This window comes from Megalobrama amblycephala, linkage group LG7 (assembly GCF_018812025.1).
Source record: "Megalobrama amblycephala isolate DHTTF-2021 linkage group LG7, ASM1881202v1, whole genome shotgun sequence".
Lineage (NCBI taxonomy): Eukaryota > Metazoa > Chordata > Actinopteri > Cypriniformes > Xenocyprididae > Megalobrama > Megalobrama amblycephala.
Window position 1 is genome coordinate 24,937,837 of NC_063050.1, and position 24,808 is coordinate 24,962,644.

At 37.5% G+C, this 24,808-nt stretch overlaps 1 protein-coding gene across 1 annotated transcript in view; it reads left to right on the top strand.

Moving 5' to 3' along the window:
• Nucleotides 1–24,808, top strand: part of galntl6 (polypeptide N-acetylgalactosaminyltransferase like 6) — a 261,879-nt gene that overhangs the window by 190,915 nt on the left and 46,156 nt on the right. The window contains exon 6 of the mRNA XM_048196695.1: nucleotides 22,254–22,439. Within this exon, the coding sequence (XP_048052652.1) occupies nucleotides 22,254–22,439 (186 nt within the window). The remainder of the gene's footprint in view (nucleotides 1–22,253; nucleotides 22,440–24,808) is intronic.

A 24,808-nucleotide genomic window follows, 5' to 3' on the forward strand; every position in this document is an offset into this window, starting at 1 on the left:
ATTGCTGCTTTATTTTCTGTTTGTTTTGTGTCTGTCGTACACTGTATTGAAGACAAAGGACTTTATTGGATGTGCAATACTGCTTCCAGTGCTGGTTATTGTCTCTTGGAGTGGTGGGAGCTGCTCTTGCTCAGTGTACACTGGATTTCTCAGCTGAGAGTTTGACGAGGACGTTTTGTGCAGACTGTTATAGTTATGTGTAGTGAGGGAACATTAGCTACTGCCGTGATATGTACCAGGCCTGGAGTTTGAGCTGCTGTTTTTATCCTCTGCTGGTGGAATGAATCAGTAGTGCTGAGCTGACAAACTTAGATCAATAGTTCTAGTTTGAAGTTGTTTTGAGACGGTTGGGGTTGGCCAATATTTCAGCATTCCAAATTTCAGCTGGGTCAAATTACAAGGAACAGATCAAACATCGTTCCAAAGTAAACAGACTACACAAACTCTTGAAGGTTTTCTTCCAGAAACATTCACATCACAATATTCCTAATTTAAATCATTCTCGCCCAAGGAATACGAAGAAAAAAAAATGAGGCCTGGTTAAATTGCCTTAGTAGTGTGTTGAAACTCGCTGTAATGGTAAGGGGCGTGACATTTCCAAAACACGCTCAAAGCGGTTGACCAATCACAACACACTGGTTCAGCCAACCAATCAGAGCATATTGTGCGTTTTGGAAGGAGGGGCTTCAGGAACTAAACAGGGCTGGGTTTCCCAATAACGATGTATCTTAGCTCTTAAGAGCGCTTTCTACGTGCAAGGTTACGAACTCTCACTGCAATTCCACGTGCGTTTCCCAAAAATGCCCTTAACATGAACGCGCGAGAACGCGCTCTACGTGCTACTTAAGTCGCTGTCCGTTTCTGAAGTGCTGAACATTACCTTATAGAATCGTGTCCTTTAACTTTTAGCCTAATAATCGTCACCTGATGTGGTTTAGAATAAATAAATAAATAAATAAAGATACCTTTCAAAAAGATTAAATTAATGTTTTTCAGGAGGAGGTAGAGCTAAACAAAGATGTAATTTTCTGACGATTTCTTTAAGCTATATATATATATATATAAATACACACACAGTCAAACCACAATTTATTCAGACACCTTGAACATTTCATTCATTATTACAGATTATTCACTATAGTCTTTTTTTAATGGTAGGCTAATAAGATATGACAAGATCTCAAATAACACTTTAGCAAAACATGGTCAGGTCAAAGTGTCTGAATAATTTTTGGTTCCAAATGTGTATCAATTTTACTGGTAGTCCACTGCATGAAGAATTTTTGGGTATAATATGTCACAGTTTACTTTACTTTGTCATTCTCACTTACATAAATAACTATAGTGTCCTGCATATATATGTGTGTGTGTGTGTGTGTGTGTGTGTGTGTGTGTGTGTGTGTGTGTGTGTGTGTGTGTGTGTGTGTGTGTGTGTGTGTGTGTGTGTGTGTGTGTGTGAAATCAATCAAACTGTGATTCAGTGTTTTTGATGTCCATGTGTTTGCTGAACCACCCAAGGCCTAAGGCCCTATGAAATACTACAGGAATTTTTAAGGGTTCTTCCAAGTGTTTCTGAAGTGACTGACTTTTTTCAACCATAAACTAAATTTTAAAACATAAACATGCAAGTTTAGATATCAATAGGGCTATATAAAGGGTATATATTAAGGGTGACAGTAGCACATATTATCTACTTCATCTAGCCAATTTCTACAGCTGTACAGACAAATTTTTATGACAGACATGTTTTATCAGCACTATTTATGACATCATGTGTATTTTTATTTTTGTATTTTCTTCCCTTTTATTTTCATATTAAACAACAAAGAGTATTTAAGAGGAATACAGTAAAAACCATAGCTGTTATACACATTCTACTTTAATAAAGGTGTAATCTGCCGGTTGTCCTGTAGGTGACCTCATAACTCTGTCTTCTTACGATGCACTTAGAGATTTACGATTACTCCAGAGCACTCGTAGATCTGCGATCATTTTCAAGTGCTACTTAAGTTACGATGCTTTTGGGAAACAGACCTTAATATTAAGATCACTCGCACGATCGTTTTTACTATCAACTTAGGCTTACGGTGCTTTTGGGAAACGCAGCCCAGGTCGTTACTGACAGGCTGGGAAGAGAGGTACTGCAACAATGTAAATTATGTAAAAATAAATGTCTTTTTTTAACATTCAAGCAGGAAAACCTATTCTAGTAGACCCCAAAATCAAGACTTTGTAAAAGGGCATAATATGGCCTCTTTAATTTATTTATATGATAAGTTTCATTTATTTAAATAAATTTTTACTGTCTTTTTAAAGTTTCAGATATATTGTTTGTAAGCAAAATCAGTTTTCAGATTACAGTAATAAACTTAATAAAATCTAATCAAAACAAAAATGACTACACAACTTACAATATACAGTAGTCATTAAAATGAGCCTGACTAGAATAAGGATAGAGCGAACTATCATACATCCGACGCAATGTGACACCAGGTGCGACGCAAGTGATTTTGCTAGTTTCAGCCCGATGCAGTTATCATTTTCATGTCCAGCGCCACGTTGTTTAAAAAGCAAATGCACTCGCGCCCATCTGTTCACCCATGGCCGTGCTGGTCTGAAAACGAGGTGTGTTCAGGTGCATTTTTGGCGCGTTCCTATTTTGAGGCAACTGAAAACGACTGTGCCATTGACCAACAAAAACTTGGTCTAAAGTCAATGATGCAATTTGTTTTTTTGTTATTTAAAGGGCACATTATTAATATGTGCCTATAGGCAGGTGCACAATGTGCATATACTCTGCTTGTTACACACACAGGGACGGCCAGCAGCACACAAACATTTTTAAATATTAAACAATAAAGGATTCCTCTCTGGAGAAGTGCAACTGGCTTTTAAAGGGAATGGGAGATGACACTCTGATTGGTTTATTGCATGTTACGCCCAAAACACACCCATGACTCATTAAGGCACTAGGTATAACCCTTTTGGACCATGCGCACGCCCTAAGTGCATCCGTGCCGTGTGCTTCAGACCGTGCACTTAGATTGTTAAAATAGGGCCCTAAATATGATTTCACTTACAATGAGGATATGGTAATGTGATCTGTGCAGTGAATTAATGGCTTCAACCTTTACAATTCAATAGACATTTGGAAACCTAACATTTAAAATATAAACTTCTGCTGTTGCTTATATTTTTTCCAGTGACAAAATATAAAACCTAAATGATATTTCTGCTGTTCATGCATTTACTATATATATTTAAATTATAGCTTATTCCATGTTAATAATTTTGCACATTTTGCATATATTAATAATAGAATATACATACAAACATGTCAATGTTTGATTTTAAGGCCATTTTTAAACAAATATGGTTCTGTTTTGGGTCAGCATTTTAAAGCAAGATCATCTGAGAACTTCTGCTCTGAATATCCTAAAAATCCCATCAAATAACTGTCCTAGTAAAATGGTGTTGAGCTAATCTGTGATTTGTACTACAAGGCATGTAATTCAGTTTTATAGCCCTGTCAGTGCACATTACTGTGTCTCACCGCCACAACAATGCCTAAACTGTGCAAATTGTTGTTTGCCTGAGACATCACCTTTTCAAACAAACAGAATCTCACCAAATGAAAAATTGATTCCAAAGCAGATTGCTTTTAATGGACAGATAATGGGGTTCCACTCAAGCTGTCTGCTTGATGCTTTGAGGCTTCAAATACTTGAAATTGCTTATAATTTCAAATGAATTACCATTAAAATGGCATGGCTTGTTTATGTGCCTGTTTCCATTTTACCCTCCCCATCTTTGACTTCGCTAGTGTTCAATTTTGCCTGTCTGCTAATTATGATGGAAGAAAAAGCTTTCAATATTGAATTTGGCACAGAAGTGTCCATCAAACAATATGTGGTGCATTGAAGTGCAATGCAGGGTACCTGGAGTGTGTAAGTGCCTAAAAGGCACATAAGTATACCCATTTTCTTTCTTTATTTTAAATGAAAGGGTTGTATTTTAAGACCAGACAGTAAATAGCACATTGTAAGAATGGAATATAAAAGAAAGTGAGCATAAGGTCACTCTAGTTCAATGGTTCTTAATTGGTAGGTTGAGATATAAAAATAGATCACCAGATTGCAGGGGAAAACGCAGCAAAAAATAAAATGCAGCTCACCGCTTAATCATGCATAGTAAGGTTGGCAATGTAAACTGGCATATCAACTTAAAGAGAACAGAAAATATATTGTGCGGCTGAGATCTTTTGCGTCCAATAAAACTCTTCAGTAAATGCATCTGTCACAGGTGACAATATGGGCTAATTAATCTTAATTTGCATAAATGTACAATATAAGACTTGAATAAAAGCACTGCTGTGGCTGCTCATTGATTGAATGTTTCTCTAGTTTTAATAACTGCCCCCCTATGTATAAGTGTTCATCAAACAGCACTCGCTGCCATCTAACAAATGCCATCATTGAGCTCTGCTGACATTAAGAGGCCTTTATATGGCAGGAGAAAACCAATGTTTTAACATGATGTGCAAATCAAATGACTAGTAAAGGGTGAGATTCACAAGGTCATTATCCTCCAGCCGATCATATTGGGCTTTAAACGTCTCTTACGATTTCTGGTGAGATGCACTTTCGCTCCTCCAATCACAGTGTCTGGCTGACGTCTCGGCTGTCGGCTCATCACAATCTAATATCAATATTCTAGTGGCAGCTGTTCTTTTCCGCTTTGAAACCTATCTATACCATGCCATATTTTTCTTTTCTTCTGACATTTTGGTCGCTATTGCAAACAGAAGGCTGGGCAGTAAAAAAGAAATATATACATGTATTCCTTAATGTTCCTTTGCAGAATGACCTGTCCATCATTTGTATCTCATTCTCCTCCCATGGTGCTCTATCACCTCCCGTCACTTGCTCTCATCATTAAATTGGGATGTTGACAGCACATTTTTTGTTGTAGCACTTACTTATATGCCACAGATGGTCCGTGTTGAAAGGTTGTTCAGAGGTGAAGAATGTTCAGTCTAAGGGTAGTCTGTTACATCTGGAGCAATTAATTGTTTTTGTGGCCAAAACATTATTTTTAGGATTAAGTATCAAGTTAGTTTAAAACCCAACAAATTTATTTCTGTGAAATATTTAGATGGAATTGTACATGTAAGGAATAATTGACGACGGGCCGCTAAATTCTTAGAAAATATTTTCTAAGAATTCAACGGCCCGTCGTCAATTATTCCACTTATACTATGGTTACCACACCTCAAGACACTGTTCCGATGCTGTATTTCAAGACATTTGTCAGGTTTTTGTCCTTAAATCACTCTTGTGTGTGGGACTAATTTCTTACGCATTTCATCCCTAGCCTCTGTTGCTAATTGACCCTTCGCTAAGCCACGCCCGAAAACCGCCACAGGCCAATTGTGGTTTAGCAACCGTTACTAGGCGCGGGAGGTCAAGCTTTCGAGCGAGGGAACATGCCGAAGCATTGTGCTTATGGATTGTTAACCTGATACCCGGTATCTTAAAAGTTTGGACGGGGTGGTGGAATTTTTTTCCCTTCCCGACACCTAAAACCCAAGTGGAGAAATACCGGTGTTCTGACAATTTGTGCTACCCTGTCAGATTTTGCTACCTCCCATTGAAACAGTTGGTAACGTTAGCAAAATCTGACAAAATCCGAAAAATGCTAACGTTACCTATCAGATTGTGCTTCCAGTGTGATATTAATGGGGTTTATGGCTTTATTAACATCTACACCTACCCCAACCCTAAATCTACCCTTATAATAATGCAAATACAGTAATTTTGTGTTATTTATCATGATAAAAATGATGTAATATTGATGTATGCATTTGCAGTAAGCCCGGGTAGGTCAGTCTGACGAGTAGGTTAGCAAGCTAGCTAACTCAGCACATCATTGCTTGGAAATAATGACGGTTCTTTGTTCATAATGCATATATTTGAACGTGAAATAAAATGATTAAAGGCAAGACGGAGTTACGTTAGCCTGGCATGCTAAAAATATAAGCGGGAGAATGTTATCATTGCAAAGTGGTCAGGCTAACGTCTTGTGTTTATTCCACAAGACTTATGGATAAGCTGTTTGATTTATAATTATTAGGTTATTTTCACAAATTTCACTTAGCCTAACCTGCTGTGGATGAACAAAGCTTTTCCTCAATAAATTGTGTGTTTCCCATTTGAATGGACAGCGTATGAGGCGGCTGCTGCTCGCGCTGGGAGCTTTAGCTTCAATTTTGATCAAATTATTTTCTAATCGGCTGCATATTATGTCGTGGATATATCCCTTGAATGCATACTGCAGTCCCTTTTGCCTTGCTCTCTCAGATATTTCACCTGTTCGCCAAAAATGACTAATTATCTCCTTTTAAATGTCTGACACTGGTGCATACATACTGTAAATGACTTGTCAGATGCGAAAGCTTGACAGGCATAGCAACAGTAACTAAGGAGGGCGGGGCTTAGCGAAGGGTCCATTCCAAAACGTAATTTCTTTTGTGCTTCAAAACATCTTCTTTTGTGTTGCACAAAAGAAAGGAAGTTCATACAGGTTTGGATCACCTTGACGGTAGATTTTCATCTGTGGGTGAATAAGCAGAATAATACCATTGAGACAGTTATTAACGCACTTATTAACACAGTTATTAATGCAGAAAGACAGAGCGAGAGAGAGAGAGCATATGTGAATTAGCCTATGAGTGTCTGTGCCTCTCTCACGGCAGCAGTGTCTCTACTAATAGCGAAACGAAACTATGAGTTTATCTACCTCAAGAATCGCACAGTTATTACCTCGCTGGTGAGTCATTTTACTGATTAGTTCGTCAGAGCAGCGCTGACAAAGCGTTTTTGTGCGAGTGTGTGTCCGTACTAATGTTATACAGTGCGTATGTTTGAAAGAGAGAGGGTGTGCTTTCAGGACACAATAAAAAGTATTTTGTGGAAAAAAACCATGACACTAATTTGTCATTTTCATCCTATAGTTTACTATAATTATTTTCTTGGTCGGTGTCGTTGTGGGTTTTGTTTCTCTTGCTGTTATAGGCTGTAAGGACCTTTTGAAATAACTGAAATCACTTGGCGAAGTGATATGGAACTGTAATACGGTTAAGACCTGCTAGAACTACTTTAGCCGTGCGTTTCCCTGAAAATAATTACACACCTTAGAACGTTGATCAACCAATCAGATTCGAGCATTCAGAAGCCCCATAGTATAAATGTATGTATGTTGCTGCCATATACAGGTGCTGGTCATATAATTAGAATATCGTGAAAAAGTTCATTTTTTTATTGTAAATTATTTTTAAAAATGAAACTTTCATATATTCTAGATTCCCTACATGTAAAGTAAAACAATTAAAAAGTTGTTTTTTTTTGTTTGTTTTTTTTTTAATTTTGATGATTAGAGCATACAGCTCATGAAAGTTCATAATCCAGTATCTCAAAATATTAGAATATTTCCTAAGATCAATCAAAAAATGGATTTTCAAAACAGAAAAGTTCAAGTTCTTTAAAGTATGTTTATTTGTGCACTCAATACTTGGTCGGCAGCACATATTACAGCAAATGACTTGCTCCTAGCACAAATTACAGCATCAGTGAAGTGTGGCATGGAAGTGATCAACCTGTGGCACTGCTGAGGCACTATTGAGCCTTCAGATCATCTATATATTGTTGGATCAACTGTTTCTCATCTTTCTCTTGAAAATATCCCATAGATTCAGGGGTCAGGCATGTTGGCTGGCCAATAAAACAGTAATATCATGGTCAGCAAACCACTTGGAAGTGGTTTTTGCACTGTGGGCAGGTGCTAAAGTCCTGCTGGAAAAGGAAATCAGCATCTCCATAAAGCTTGTCAGCAGATGGAAGCATAAAGTGCTCCAAAATCTCCTGGAAGATGGCTGCATTGACTTTGCACTTGATAAAACACAATGGACCAACACCAGCAGATGTCACGGCCCCCCAAATCATTACTGACTTCAGAAACTTCCCACTAGACTTCAGGCAGCTTGGATTCTGTGCCTCTCCAGTCTTCCTTCAGACTCTGGGACCATGATTTCAACATGAAATGCAAAATTTACTTTTATCTGAAAAGAGGACTTTCGACCACTGTTCACTGTCCAGTTCTTTTTCTCCTTAGCCCAGGTAAGATGCTTCTGACGTTGTTTCTGTTACAGAAGTGGCTTGGTAGTCCTTTTCCTGAAGATGTCTGAGTGTGGTGACTCTTGATGCGCTGACTCCGGCTTCATTTGACTCATTGTGAAGCTCTCCCAAGTGTTTGAATCGGCTTTACTTGACAGTATTCTCAAGCTTGTGGTCATCCCTGTTGCTTTTGCACCTTTGCCTACCCAATTTCTTCCTTCTAGTCAACTTTGCATTTAATATGCTTTGATACATCACTCTGTAAACAGCCACCACATTCAGTAATGACCATCTGTGACTTACTCTCTTTGTGGAGGGTGTCAATGATTGTCTCCTGGACCATTGCCAAGTCAGCAGTCTTCCCCATTAGTGTGGTTTTAAAGAACAAGAGATACCCGGAATTCATACTGTAGGGATAGTCATTTAATGAAACTCAAATGTAAATATTCTAATATTTTGAGATACTGGATTTTGGACTTTCATTAGCTGTACGCTCTAATCAAGAAATGTAAAAAAAAAAAAAAAAAAAACTTTTGAAATGTTTTACTTTACATGTAGGGAATCTAGTATAAATGAAAATTTCATTTTTTTAAATAATTTACAATAAAAAAATGAACTTTTTCACGATATTCTAATTATATGTCCAGCACCTGTATACGTACATATAGTTGAACATTTACCAAGCATTCTGATCAGTTTTGGTGGAAAAGTAACTCAATTCTTAATCCATTATACAGTTAAAAATTCTATCTTATGAGCATTTTCAGTGTTTCACACTCCAGTCAATTAGAAAAAAACGGTCACACTTTAGTTTAGGGTCCAGGTCTCACTGTTAACAAGTTGCTTATCAGCATGCATACTACTAATATATTGGCTGTTTATTAGTACTTATAAAGCACATATCAATGCCTTATTCTGCATGACCATATTATACATCCCTTAATTCTACCCAATACCTAAACTTAACAACTACCTTACTACCTTATTTCAGGTGTATTTTTGCTGTTAAGGATGTTTAAAGAACATTGACATATTTTCATAGGAAAAATGACAAAGATACTGACAAATACATTTTGCAGCTGCAAGAAAGTTCAGAACTCAGTTTCACATCCAGTCTTAAGGGCTGCGACTTTTCACAGCTCTGAAGCATTGTAACTCAAAGCATAGAATGAGTGAATGCCCCCTGCTGGCCCCACTAACATCATTTCCATCAGCAAGCAGGGGGTCTCTCATCCAAGAACAGGTCAGGCCCAGACCTGTTCTGCTTCATTGAATTGGCAGCACTTGGATAGTTGGCAGTATGTGCAATGTCGCATAGATTTGAGTCTATTTCAGGTTAAATTGCATATACTGTATATATATATATATATATATATATATATACATACAGTATGTGCAATGTCGCATAGATTTGAGTCTATTTCAGGTTAAATTGCATATACTGTATGTATTTTTTTTTTTTTTTTTTTTTTTTCAAATCCATATGGGGCCTATAGAAAGAAAATTCATATATTTCTAATAGATAATTAAACATGATACAGTAGGTTTAGAAAATGTCAATACAAACTTTATAGTTACAATGAAGGTTTCATTGAGGTTTGTCTCATAAGAAAATGACAAATGTTGCAGAATATTTTTAGCAAATGTTCCATCTATATCCACTCAGGTTTGCATCGATGCAAGAATAGCTACTGCTTGTCCTTGCTGTTACAAAAAATGAATAATGAATGTCACTGTCTCCTTTCTTTCAAGCATCCACCGTACACAATATTAATGGGCAGAGTGACATTAATTCTATTTTATGTGTGTCTTGCTCTCCATCTTTCCACCGCAGAGAATGGAGCGTGTTGTTTGGCTAGTAATCAGCGTCTGTGGTGCTTCATTGTTGCTTGACATGCTTTCCGCGCCACACCGAGATGAATGACCATGTCTCTTTTAATAGAGCCACATTGAGCGACCGGTGTATCTTTCAAACAAAACCTGCCTTGTGTGGAGGCAACCTCTCCATTAATGAGGGACCATTGCAGGCGCACGGATCCCGCCGTGTCCAGACCGAGGCCGCATTTCCCCCTCAGCGAAAAACAAACTGACGCTGTGATGTGGGCTCTATGAGAGGACTAGAGGGAGGCTAATGGAGGGGCTTCACCTTTTCCGCTGTCTAGCATCACCAGCAATAGCCTGGCCAATTACCCACCTGCCCTTTGATTGGGCGGCTGTGGCAGCGAGTGCATGGAAGAGGTGCTGGTCACTACAATGGAGAATTCACACCTCAATTTACCTTGACAGTTATTCCTGTTGCTCTCATCCACAGGCAAACAAAGTTGCTGGATCAATAGGATCCAGGCTGGGTCTTTGTTCTTTGGCTATAGCAAATGTTGTCTGGAACACATGCCGACTGAATTATCATACACCCTACGCAGCAAACTTTGCCAGAGGAATATCAATTGCTGTTCTCGCACGTCAGTACATGCCTCATCTCTAACTGCCATCACCCACACAAATCTTCCACTTCCTTAGAGAATCTTTGGTCAGTTTACTTGTCGTATAAGTTTTCTGACCTTTAGATGGGCCAATATGTATTATATATCTCTGTGTTAAAGTTTGAGAACTGTTTGACTTTGAAATTTGTTGAGAATGATACAAAGAAGACAACAGCCTACCACTTATTCTGAAACAGTATATGTGCCTAAACAGAATTTACTGCCTGCTCTACCCAGAGTCCTCTAATCCTGCGTTGAATCCTCTAGACAGCAGGCTGTTGCAAATGTCTCTCTTTAACCTTAAAACCCAACATAAGCTTTTCACCTCTGAGGACTTCTGTTTCCCGGAGTCTCTGACTCATGTTCAGCAGGCAGACATATACAAAACAATAATAAAACTTCCTTTTATTTCCCTCCTTCTCCATTTGAGATGTTTAATGTTGCATGAAAGACCTTTCCTTTAGCGACAGAAAATATTCTTGGTACTGAGTAGAGGTTTGGTTGTAATTAAATCCCCAAAGACCTTGTCCTTTCATCCTTTGCAATTGATTGCTTTGAAAGTTCAATAGAAAATTGAATAAAAAAATCGATTTGAATAAATATATGTGTATGCATGCATGTGTGTATATATATATATATATATATATATAATATAAACAAATCCTGATTGCTTCTGCTAGAAATCTTATAATGGGCCGTGGTTGGATCTTCCATCAGGACAATGATCCAAAACAAACATCAAAACCAACACAAAAATGTGTCACTGAGCACAAAATGAAGCTTCTGCCATGGCCATCCCAGTGCCTTGACCTGAACCCTAAAGAAAATGAGTGGAGTGAACTGAAGAGAAGAAGCACCAACATGGAGCTGGGAATCTGAAGGATCTGGAGAGATTCTGCATGAAGGACTGATCTCTGATCTCTTGTCAGGTGTTCTCCAAACTCATCAGGCATTATAGAAGACGAATCAGAGCTGTTATCTTGGGAAAGGGAGATTGCAATAATTGGGTGCCAATAATTGTGGCCAGCGTGAACTAGAGAAAAACATTTATTTCATAATGTGAGTTTCCCCCCACTTTCAATTGTTTTACTTAAATGAAAGGTTAGAATTTTGTGATTTTTTTTTTTGAATGAAAGATCGAAAGGATAAACAATGCAGATTTATTTTCACGGCCACCCTTGCTCATATTTACTAAGGGTGCCAATATTTGTGGAGGGCACTGTATATATATATATATATATATATATATATATATATATATATATATATATATATATATATATATGTGTGTGTGTGTGTGTTATCATATATGTTATGTCATATTTGATATATATGTTATAAAAGCTGTAGAGTAGTATTTTGGCTATTCTTTTACCAGTGTTAAATGGATAGTTCACCTAAAACTTAAACTGCAAAGTGCAAATAGCCTCTTTTGTTGGCAAACACTATCTACACTAGCTCCGCCCACCAATGTCTGGTTGTGCCACTCAAGTTTTAAAAAGGACACACAGAGTTCAATGTCTTCGGTGGTGCAGCAGTAGCGAGTAGGGGTAGGAGTTAGGGATAGGCTTTTAACGCGATCAATGCGGATTCGAATCCGCCTTTTGCCGAGCTTGCATTTAATTTCAATAAAAATGAAAATAATGTTCTAAAAGTGGAAATAAACTGCGAATGAGTGTTTAATAATATTAAAAGTGTTTATTGGGTAGGGTTAGGGGAAGGTGTAGGGAGACTTTTTATTCTCCCAATAAGGCAGCATCCACTCTATGATATTATTGCACCCTGTTAATGTACAAAAATACTGAGGTGCAAGTAGTATCTGCCAATATAAAGTATAGATAGCATATAATTACTATTTACTCTTATTGCAAATAACTTTTAATTGATGTAAATAGAACATATCACTATTTTCACCTAGTTTAAACAGCATATTGCTAAGAAAATTTATTATTGTCACTTAGTGTAAATAGAATATATTGCTATTTGCACTTAGTGTAAATACTGTAGCATATATCGCTAAGAAAATATGCTATTTTCACTTTCACTTTCCTTTTGATTATTTGATTAGTTCCTTTTGAACTTTTGATTATTTCAACAATAATGAATGAAAAATGCACATCGTAATGATAATTGAACAGTTCTATTTACAGTTTTTCTTGATTGCTTAAACACATTTCTTGAAACTATGCCTCATAGTCTCAAAACAGTAAACACAAATCCATAACGTCTCACCCAATTCCCCAAACATCCTATTTTCAGGTCAAAATGAAGTTCTATACTCAAAACCATTCACTCTTGCTGAAAAACAAAACTTTGCCCTCAGAAATCACACACAAGCCCTCAAAAACACACACACTACAACATAGTCTTACACACTGTTGAGATAAATTCAAAACAATACTACAAATACCAAAAACAAAAACCAGTAATAAGTTGTGTTGCTTGTGGTTCTCCCCCTCACTGAACTTTTCACATGATGAACACTTTGCACATTTTTTATTCCTTAATGTAGTGTACAGTACAATACACCAAACAACAACAAAAAATATTCTGCCCCAGCATCACATCTTTGGTCTGGGACAGGCCAGAGAACCCCGTCAGGCTATACTGGCCTGATCCACCCCTGGCATGCATCAACTGAAATGTCTAGTCAGGCTTCTTCCATCGTCTCTGTGTCCTACAAAAATAGAAGTACTGATTACTGTAACTGTAACACATCCTTTTTTACAAAATGGAAGCAAACTCTATCTTTATGCAAGGCAATTTGATGCATGTGTTGTAACAGAGTACAGCACTCAAAAGTTACAGTAGAGTACACTGAGGTACACCTGCCCGTTTCCCTCCCTGAAGGTTCTTATGATCGAGGCGATGGTGAAGCAACTTAAATTTGTCTCATTGCCCAGCCTCCCTCATAGTCATACCATGGACAAGGACATGGTCAACTAGTGGCACGAATTTCATTTAAGACTTGTCTCCTTGCCCCTTATCCTCATCCTCCTCCTCCTCCTTCACCTCTTCCTTCACCCTTTACTGCTCTTGCTCATCCTCCTCCTCCTCCTCCTCCTCCTCCTCCTCCTCCTCCTCTTCTCTGGTGTCCTTGACCTTTTCAATCATGTTTCTCTGGATCCATTGTTCAAAACTGAATGAACTGACTTGGGCTCTTCTATCTCTCTATTGAAGGTTCTGATTGGTGTGTGATAAATTTTGACTCATAGTGTTTCCATGTGGGTAACTGTGTGCTAATTGAGCTCAAGCTATGTTGACTTGAGTGAACAATACTGAATGCTAGTGCTTTCGAAATGACAACATGGTGTAGGAAATGAGAAATGAAGGGATTTTTGTGTAGAGTTTTGCAGTGACAGTTCAAATCTGATTCATGTGTCAAAACAGGGAAATAGTGTTTGTAGTTTAGGGAAATGGGTGTGCTTTTTGATAAATGGTGTTATGGTTTTGAAATTTTAGTTCATAACCCTGGTTATAGTGTTTAAGCAATCGAGAAAAACTGTAAAATGAACTGCTGATGGAACTTTAGTGAGAAAAAGTACACTGAAAGATATTAAAATCCACTAACATTGTTATTTACTAAAGAATATGTTTCAAATAATCCAATCATACTGTGTGAAAGGAAACTGAAGTGAATGAACACAAGAACTTAGGTCTCACAACAAGGACATTTTCACGTTTTTGTTAAATGTTGGTATGTTTAATAAAATATATTTGGTTTAATTTTACACTCATCAAATGAAAAATTTTGGCGACTGAAATTGGATGCCATTTTAGTCAGTAAAATTGACAAATTAATGGATGTAACATGAATAAATATTGAATACATTTGTGTGTGTGTGTGTGTGTGTGTGTGTGTGTGTGTGTGTGTGTGTGTGTGTGTGTGTGTGTGTGTGTGTGTGTGTGTGTGTGTGTGTTTAAAAATTCAAAAACTATGACTAAACTGTCCAAATTAACACTGTCTGGTTGATACACTTTCTAAAGTAAAACTGAAAACCATTTTGATGGTTTTATCGAAGAGCTCAAAAGCAATAGTGTTTAATACCAGTTTCGATTTTAATTGAGTTAAGACTCACATTTTAATTAGCAAGCAGCATCTTCAAGGCCATTTGAAATGGTTTGTGCCAAGTGTTGTAGAGGGGAGCAACACTTAAAAGTTGTCTTGAACTTGTTTTTCTGTTGGTTACCTATTCGTGCTTTGAATTATGAAAGGTTCACAGTTTTGTTGTTGTTATTGCTTTGATGACCACACTCTGAACTAAACATGCGTCTCCCGACATTTGTGACAGGCTTATTGCAACAACAAAATCATTCAACACATTGTCAGGCATTGTTAGACATTTCCCTTGTTCTGCGTTCAGGATCCCTTTGGGTTTCCTGCACAGGCCTCATTTTCTGCTCCTCTTTACAGCGGCAATGTAATAAATTGGGATTGAGTCTGAACATTGATCTCGCTGCAGAGACGGATTTATGAACGGTTCAAGGGAGTGTGTATCTCCCCCCTGAGGAAAACAGCGGTTGAGTAAATTGGAGCCAACAAGCACGGCAATAAGAGGGGTGGGTGGCTTTCTTTTATTCACACACTGGCCAACGGCAGGCTTCAAAAACACACCGTATATTATGAATAAAGGCAGTGGCAACGCTTTTATTCTCTGCACATGTTCTCTGGGGGCCACAGATGAATCCTGACTACAATGTCAGCAGCATTATAGGAGCCCAACGACATGCGCGTAGAGAAAAAGCAGCTAATTCATTAACTGTAATGAGTCCATTACGGCAAACACCAGCTAAATCACAGCTAGCAAGGAAAAAATACTTGTTGAGTGACACAATGTGGCAAGATAGATAGCCCAGTAATGTATCACGTAGAAATCAGGGCACTTCTTACAGTAACTGTCACATGTGGCTTTATTGACTTTTTAGGTTAAAAAAAGTGGATAAGTTATGTAAATTAATTAAAACTTAAGTCAATGAAATTACATATACACTACCGTTCAAAAACGTGGGGTCAGAAAGATTTTTTTAAAAGGTGTCTATTTGATTAAAAATGCAGTAAAACAGTAATATTGTGAAATATTATTACAATTTAAAGTAGCTTTTTTTTTCCATTTGAATATATTTTAAAATGTATTTTATTCCTATGATGGCGAAGATCAATTTTCAGCATCATTACTCCAGTCTTCAGTGTCACATGATCCTTCAGAAATCCTTCTAATGTGCTGATTTGGTGCTCAAGAAACATTTCTCATTATTATCTGAGTTTAAAACAGTTGTGCTGTTTAATATTTTTGTGGAGTCCATGATAACTTGTTTTTTTTGTTTTTGTTTTTTTTCTCAGGATTCTTTAATGAAATCTTTAAAGGGTTAGTTCACCCAGAAATGTAATGTAATGTAAGACCTTCGTTATTCTTCGGAACGCAAATGAAGATATTTTAGTTGAAATCCGATGGCTCAGTGAGGCCTGCATAGGGAGCAATGACACTTCCTCTCTCAAGATCCATAAAGGTACTAAAAACATATTTAAATCGGTTCATGTGAGTACAGTGGTTCAATATTAATATTATAAAGCGACGAGAATCTTTTTGGTGCGCCAAAAAACGAAACAAAATAACGACTTATTTAGTGATGGCCGATTTCAAAACACTGCTTCATGAAGCATCAGAGCACAAATGAATCAGTGTATCGAATCATGATTCTGATCATGTGTCAAACTGCCAACTGCCGAAATATGATTTTAGTACCTTTATGGATCTTGAGAGAGGAAATGTCATTGCTCCCTATGCAGGCCTCACTGAGCCATCGGATTTCAACTAAAATATCTTCATTTGCGTTCCGAAGATTAACGAAGGTATTACAGGTGTGGAACGGCATGAGGGTGAGTAATAAATGACAGAATTTTCATTTTTGGCTGAACTAACCCTTTAATGAAAGTTCAAAAGAACAACATTTATTATTACTGACCCCAAACCTTTGAATGATAATGCATAATATATACTGTATACAGCATTTTATTTCTAAAATAATTCTCATCACTAAGCTATGTCATTGCCTAAATGCCACTTTTATGTAAAGTCATAGGGAATCAGTCTTTGTTTTTGATGAATTGGTTGAACAACTTAGCAAATCAGTCTTGAATTGAAATGATTTTTAAAAATCCTTTGCCAATAATCACAAATGACTGAAAAGATCATGGAAAGTATGGAAAGCGTGGACTTAGCAACCATGAAAAGCAGCATTTTCACATTGTACTTTGCTTGTATGTGTGGCGTGTCAGTTGTGTGTACTGATCCTATTGGTTATTTTCTGTTTATATACAACTTTATATATTATGTCACGCCCCAAATAACCTTAGAAACTCATTTTAAAGCTCAGAGTCCTTTGACAGTTTGCAAAAAAAAAAAAGGATACCAAAGGACACCATATGGTCAGAACTGCAATTATTATCTTTTGTGCCTCTCAGCTAAGAATAGGGAATATTCTTTTCTGTGCCTAATTCCACCACACTAATAAAACAATACCGTTCCAAGCGAGTTCATCCAGTAACGCGGCAACAATTACAGCAAGTGACTCATTGGTGTGAATCTCTCGCTCATTAAGTTTGAATCGCAGAGACAATGGTAATTTTAGCCCCTCTGTAGCTCTCATATCAAAGAAACAGGCTCTAATGAAGTACTGTTCAGAGAGTCTCACATCTCACCAGTGTCGATTTGAATGTGATATGAAGCGAAGGGTGCGTGGAAGAAGTGCGTCTGTTTGAAAAACCATCAAAACCTTGAGCGGTTCCAACTTGAACGCTTCCGACCATCTGTCTTAATGACAGACCACCAGGGAAAGAGAAAAATGAAATTTTCCACCCAGGTTGGGAAGGTAGTGGCCCAGAGAGGTCTGTCTGCACACCATCAAAGCAGAGAATGTGCCTGCCCTTCATCATGGCTTGTCAGCCATATGCCAGCGGGGTACGAAACTTTGCCTTTTCCTCATAACTGTTTATTTGTCACTTCCTTCCCCACCGCTCGGCCTGCCACGCATCAGCACCAATGATTTATGACCTCGTTTAATCAAGCGCTCGTAGGACATGGAAAAAGAGAGAGAGAAAACCCACCCGACACTTTCGCTTCTGTGAGCCACTTACACTAACAACGGCAGCCTGGAAAAGTTTTGCGAGTCTCCTCCCCACCTCAGCTCAGTGGGATCAGAGTGCAGTGGCAACTCATATTGAGGCTGTCACTTTTATTGGGGCCATTTGTTTGAAGGCCAGACACCCTGGGAGTTGAGAAGAACAGAGAGAGCGAGAGAAACAGAAAGAAGGGGCTGAATGCAACTCTTGTGCAGGCAGGTGACTTTGCCAGAGTTTAGTAGACAGTGAGGATGCATCTGCAGGTTCCCTAAAGTGAGTTTGGCCTCTGGCCTGAAAAAAACCGAACAAGAGGAACAAGCACACACACACACATACTTTGCTGTTTGATGTCCACCAGATGAACGCCCCACATACTGTCTCCCCATCGGCTAATATACTCTTTTATTTTTCATCACAGATGTCCTGCTCTGTTTGGGTTGTTTATAATTGCATTGGGGGCCTGCAGTGAGCTCTGAGTACACAAACCAGAAACTCTCTGAGGGTCTGTAGTGCTACTATCATTAAGTTGCCAATCTTTTTGGTGCTATATTAAAAATAAATATGTTGGTGCTGCATTTCTGACACAATGAGCCTTCTCTGGAGTTTACCGAAGGTGTAGACATCATATGTGTAAATACGATGTGTCAAACTGGGCTTATTGTTAAATAAATGCTCAGTGTAAAATCAAAAGATTACTGTGCTACATGTTTTCAGAAGTAATTGTATTATTTCATATTTTCAGAAATAATGATTGTTTTCAGACAGGTTTCCTAAACTCAGTTAGATAAACAGATAGCCTCGTCCCAAACTCACACCATTGGTTGAGCCAAATGGCTTACTTGTTGTTTCTGTATATCAAGCTTTCAGCATGTGCGTAATTAAAGGGTTAGATCACCCAAAAATGACATTTCCGTCATTAAGTACTCACCCCCATGTCGTTCCTCACCCGTAAGACCTTTGTTTGTCTTTGGAACACAAATTAAGACACATAGGCAGCAATGTCATTGCACCTTTTGAGGTCCAAAAAGGCATTAAAGACATCGATAAAATAGTCAACGCGACTACAGTGGTTCAACCTTAATATTATGAAGCTATTACTGCTATTCTATTTTCGTTGCAGAACTTCCGTGTTTATGTCCAAACGCGGGCATGGTATTGGCCGGCTCCTGTGTGTGCATCAAAGCATACGTCATGCTGCTCACGTGACCAGAGCTGGCCAATACTGAGCCCGCTTTCGGACGTAAACACGGATGCTCTGCAACAAAAATAAAGTCGTTGAATAAAGTTGTTATTTTTGTTTTGTTTTTGCGCACAAAAAGTATTCTCGTCGCTTCATAATATTAGGGTTGAACAACTGTAGTCACGTTGATTATTTTATCAATGTCTTTAATACCTTCCTGGACCTCAAAAGGTGCTATGACGTTGCTGCCTACAGTATGTGTGGATCAAATACCCTCGGATTTCATCAAAAATATCTGTTCTGAAGACAAATTAAGGTCTTACGGGTTTGGGATGACGTGGGTAAGTACTTAATGACAGAAATTTCATTTTGGGTGAACTAACCCTTTAATATTCTGAATATATGTATATATATATATATATATATATATATATATATATAATTTTTTTTTTCAATCACATTTTACCAATTACACATCAATATCAGTAATTACTATTAAGATTGCATATAATAATCTGTAGGTGATAAGTAATTGTTCATGATGGAAGGTGAAATAAAAAATGCTGAATATTTAAATGTGCATAATTATTGGGCAGTTTTTTTTTTTTTTTTTTTTTTTTTTTTTACAGGTAAAATGGCACAAAAAGAGATTTAACTGATTAAGAAATGCCTATAAGTACCAACACTATAGGAATTTCAAAATTAAGGCATGACCATCAGATATTGAAATGCTCATTGGGTCAGAAATTATGCACATATGGTAAGTAGCTGAAAATATTTTAATAGAAAATGATTTTTGAAATGTTTGTGTATAATTAGTTAAAAAAAAAAAAAAAAAACCTTGTTGTCATTTCCGAGTATTATTTCTCTTGAGTGCTCGTGCTCATCCCTATGAAGGACACCACAGCTATTGTTGATGTCTGTCAGCTGTTTAGATTGAGAGATTGTTTGTGTGATTTCAAATGTTTTTTTATCATATTTATAAAAGATACATACGCTATACCGAGTCTTTCTGAAAACAGCCGAGCGCCCGGAGGCGTGTCATGTGAGCGGAGATAGAGTGACGCGCTGTCACGAGCACTCGCAGCTTTTGTGTAGAGAACAGCTGCAAGCTATCAATGGTCAGTTAAACTAATGTATTTAAACACAAGCAATACACCATCGCATTATCCATGGATAACTTTTGAATCACTATAATGAATATAGCGTATAGTGAATGATGAATAATGAATTTATGAATTCTCTATGTTCGTATTGTTTACATTATATGCACTTAGGCGCCTATTGCCAACAAAACAGACATTCAAAGCAGTTTTACTCACCACCTGCTGTTCCGACTCATGACCGGGATCATTACCGCTGTGACCACTCCATCTTTCAGTTTCAAATAATCTGTAAATCCAGCATAGAACTGGGCCTTGTTTATAAAACCATAAGCGCCAATCCTGAGGGCTTGAGCAGCCACTGAAAAACACAAGATATTCTCCATTCATTTTAACCAATAAAAAAGTGATTGAAACTATCAGTTTCTATGGTTATTTTAATAACGCTCTGGTCGACGTGTGCGCGTGCACTCTTCCGGGAAAAGTGTCCGTACAAGGAATTCCGACCCCGTTGACGTCACACAGGCCCATACTCGAAAAAAGACCCCGAAGTTTGTGAGGAGTATTTTGGCCACAGAAATACTCTGTCATACATCAAACTTGGCCATGTTTAGCATTAGAATCCAACTCTTTACAGTGCCAAAACAAGTCAAAATGCATGAAATAGCATTATATCCCCCCTTTAAAGGTTTTTAAATGTATGCACTATTCCTTCTTGAAGTCAAACATAACACACACACTTTAAAGTCAAAGCATGACTCTTTTCATGTGTATAACTTTAATGTTGCCTGCTTCACAGCTTTGGAATGTAATGAAGAAATTTACCGGTCCTTCCAGTTTAAACCTTCCATCAAAACATGGCTGCTGCATCTAATGGATTTATGTTATTGGTGGTAATCCAAAGCCCATGTATTTGGTACCTCCAAAGCATCTAATCACACAAAGTCACATGGACACACACAAAGTCACATGAACAGACACAGCAGCTGGGAAGAGGTGATTGAGTTTGTGTAGGTATTAATGCTTTGTATTTGAATAATGTGCAAACGGTTGACAAGCTGCAGCACACCCCTGCTGCTTCTGAAAATGAACAAACAGTAATGTGTGGAAAGATAAGACTTTTTTTTTTTTTTTTGCTTTGCTTTTGAAATGACTGCCTTTGCTGTTTCTTTGTGCTGTCACTGAAAGGGGTCAAATGCATTACCCACTTCCCGGCAATGAGAAAATCTTATTTTTCCATCTGTTTCGTTTTTCGTTTGTGTTTATCTCATGTTAGCATAATTAAAGATGTTTGTGGAATGTGCATATTCATATTAACTAAAAAAAATATTGCATTGAAAGCTGAATTGCAAGAGTTGCAATGCTGGATGTAAAATATATCTCAATTTAATGAGCTAATGCAGTTCTTGATTCTTAATTTCACTGTGTTCAATACACTTAAATTTGTATAATAAAAGCTTACTTATGTGTTACTACTTGGATAATTTTTTATTGCATTTACTGAAATGGCAGTGGATTTATAGTTCATAGCATGCTTTGCATCTGACCGGATCAGAGGAGTGAATTAGTTGTTATTTTATGTTTTAGAGAAAGAAAAAATGAAGAGGCCTTTCAGTGTTCTGTTATATGTTGCATGTTGTTTTATTGAGCAATTACCGCACATCCTATATTACATGAAGTAAAAAAGCTATATTTAACATGCTAATGTCTGAGATTAAATTACTCATACATCTAATTTTATTGGTACTTACTCAATTCGCTATAGGTGTTTCACTAGGTTTTTGAATTTATGTTAAAGAGAGTGTTTGAGTCGAATCTACATGGTCATTTTGTGTTAAGAAAACTCATTTCCATCATTGGTTCTGCAAGTTAGGCCAAAGAGTTAACACTGGGTCTGTTTGTCCTGATTAATATTCTAGAAACAGAGAACATTCAACAATTCATTTAAGTGTTAACAACGGTGGAATCTTATGGGGTGTTAAACATTAATGCCGTTGAATGGGGCCACGAGATTGGAGAAACAATTCCGAGATTAAATTACCGCACCACTGCACTGCAACACACAATCAATCTCCCTCTTTTTCCCTTTAACAGAACACAAACCTAGACTTAGTAATTTCCTTTTTTTTTTTTTTTTTTGGTGCATTCTTTCTAGTAATTTCTCTCTTTTTTTCTGCCACTTTTTTTTTTTCTTTTCAGATCACCTAAAGGCACATCTGGAGGAGTACATGTCCAGATTTCCTAAGGTTCGTATCGTGCGCACCAAGAAGCGAGAGGGTCTGATCCGCACGCGGCTGTTGGGAGCGTCAGTGGCTAGAGGAGAGGTCCTCACGTTCCTGGATTCTCACTGTGAAGCCAACATCAACTGGCTGCCGCCCCTTCTCGGTAAGTCCAGATAAAGAAAAACTGCCTACCCTGGCATCAGCACGTACCCATAGATTTCTCTATTTTTTATGCCTGTCACTGTGAGAAAACAGAGGCCACTGAAAATCATATGGAATGTTCTTTGTGCTTATCTTTCTCTTTTGAATCTAGCAATTTCAAAATTCAATTGCTTTTTCCCGTTCAAAGTCTTTCCCCCTGCAGTTGGTTGATTAAAAAAACAAAACGAATTCTCCATCTCCTTGTTTCTTGTCTGTGGCTTGGTCCTTTTATCACAGAAAAACCTTTCTTATTTTCAGACTCATTGAGGATAGAATCTATAGTGTACCCCACTGCGCCGCATAAGCATTGCAAATCCAGATGGCTTTTGATGTGCGTGACCCTGTTATGAGATGTTTTAAAACGCCTACTTCAGCAAATGTTTTCGCACTTATCGACGCTTATTGATCTGATACCAGCTCGGTTTTTAGTTCGTAGGCTTGATCTGTTTGTTTCTTCGCTTGGTTGAACATCAGGCGGTCGTCCCAGAGACGTGGGCACAGCACGGCAAGTTCTAATTGGTTACAGTGTGCTGTGTATGGCCTTTGAGAGGCATGCTGGGATGTGGCCTGGCATGTATGATTAGAGTGGAGCTGCCGCACAAGCGCACGGCAGGTACTGTGTCACAGGCTGTTTGAAACAGAGCTCTGATCAGTAATGTGAAAGATTGGGCTGTATTTCTATTTCCCTGCTCTTCACATCAGACCATCGCTGATGAGAAGTGCAGGGAGCCAGACAGGCAGCAAACAGACTATTTATAAACGATGGTTGGCCAGATATGGTAAAGTTTTATGCCTTTAAACTGGGATGACCAAAAGACAAACTTTTACACAAGCACAAATGGTGCATGATATGTTTTGTCAAGAACTCTCCAGCCATTATGGAGTGCAATAGTCGGGTTCTGGAAGTAAAATTAATGTCCTCCTATACAGAAATATATATATATATTTTTTTTGCAATGAAATATAAACCTTTAAGAGATCAGAGGTTGTTACAAGGCGATATGTCACTCTGTAAAAGCTGTGTGAATTTAGTGTCATTTAAAAAAAAAAAAAAAAAGTTTAATAGCAGAATTTCTGGTGGAAAAGCTACATTACCCACAATCCTAAGAGAAAAGAGAGGTCCTCCTTGAGTCCACCAATAACAGAAGACATTTTTACCATGAGAATGAGAAACACATCAAAAAAGCACAGGAGGGGTCATGGGGTATATTGCGTTAAATAATGTAAAATATAAAGTCTTGATCCTTGGGATTTTTTTTTTATAGTTTTTAGTTTTTACTATTTATATTTTTAAAATAATTATGTAGAAAATAGGTAAAAAAATACTTCAAGAGCCGAGGCTGCTGGGAAATAGGGCACATACTTAATGTTGCACTCTACACTGACACCCATTTGCCTAATTTGCTGGATAAAAAACTTTGCTGTCAACACTGTTATTCTTTTCAAGAGTTTGAAAAGTACTTTATGACAGTCGTTTTGATTTTCTTCACTATTTTATCATTTTTGTCTAGACATCTATGTGGTATTCTAAAGCGTATAATAGGAACAGAATGAGGATTTAGCCCTTTTTCGGATTCTCTAGTACTGTATGTTCTTACTTTTTTGCCTTAATCTGTGTAGCTGTCATGAATGGTGGTTATTTTGAGGGAGTGCAAATCCACAGACTCTCCTAGTTTTCTAAAATGGCTTGGTGAAATGGTCTCAAAGTTGTACCTGGGAATGATAATGGATCCATTTAATGGAGGCTTAAGAACTATTCAGACTAGACTGGTTTTCCAAATAACATCTGAGTTACGGTTATTAACACAGAATGTCTGTGTTTTTCCTGATAGGATTGTGATTTCTGTGTTTTTTAGTAAGACTGGAATGGTTGTTGTCTGGATGTTGCTGTTACAGAGGGTTATGTGCTCTGGATACATGCATCACAAAAACTATTTAAATAAAGTATACTTAGCCTATATATACTGTTCCAAAAAAATTGGTTAGTAAGACTGTTTTGCTTTTTGAAAGTAATACTTTATACAGAAACATTGTATAACAGGAATAAACTATTAAATAGAAACTGTTATTTTAAATGGTAACATTAATTCACAGTACACTCTAAAAAATGCTGGGTTAAAAACAACCCAAGTTGGGTTGAAAATGGACAAACCCAGCGATTGGGTTGTTTTAACCCAGTGGTTGGGTTAAATGTTTGCCCAACCTGCTGGGTAGTTTTATTTAAACCAACTATTGTTTAAAAATTGCTATATGGCTAGCTTAAAATGAACCCAAAATAGTTGGGAAATTAAAAACCAGATGCAATTAGAGGCAACAATAATAGACAAAAGG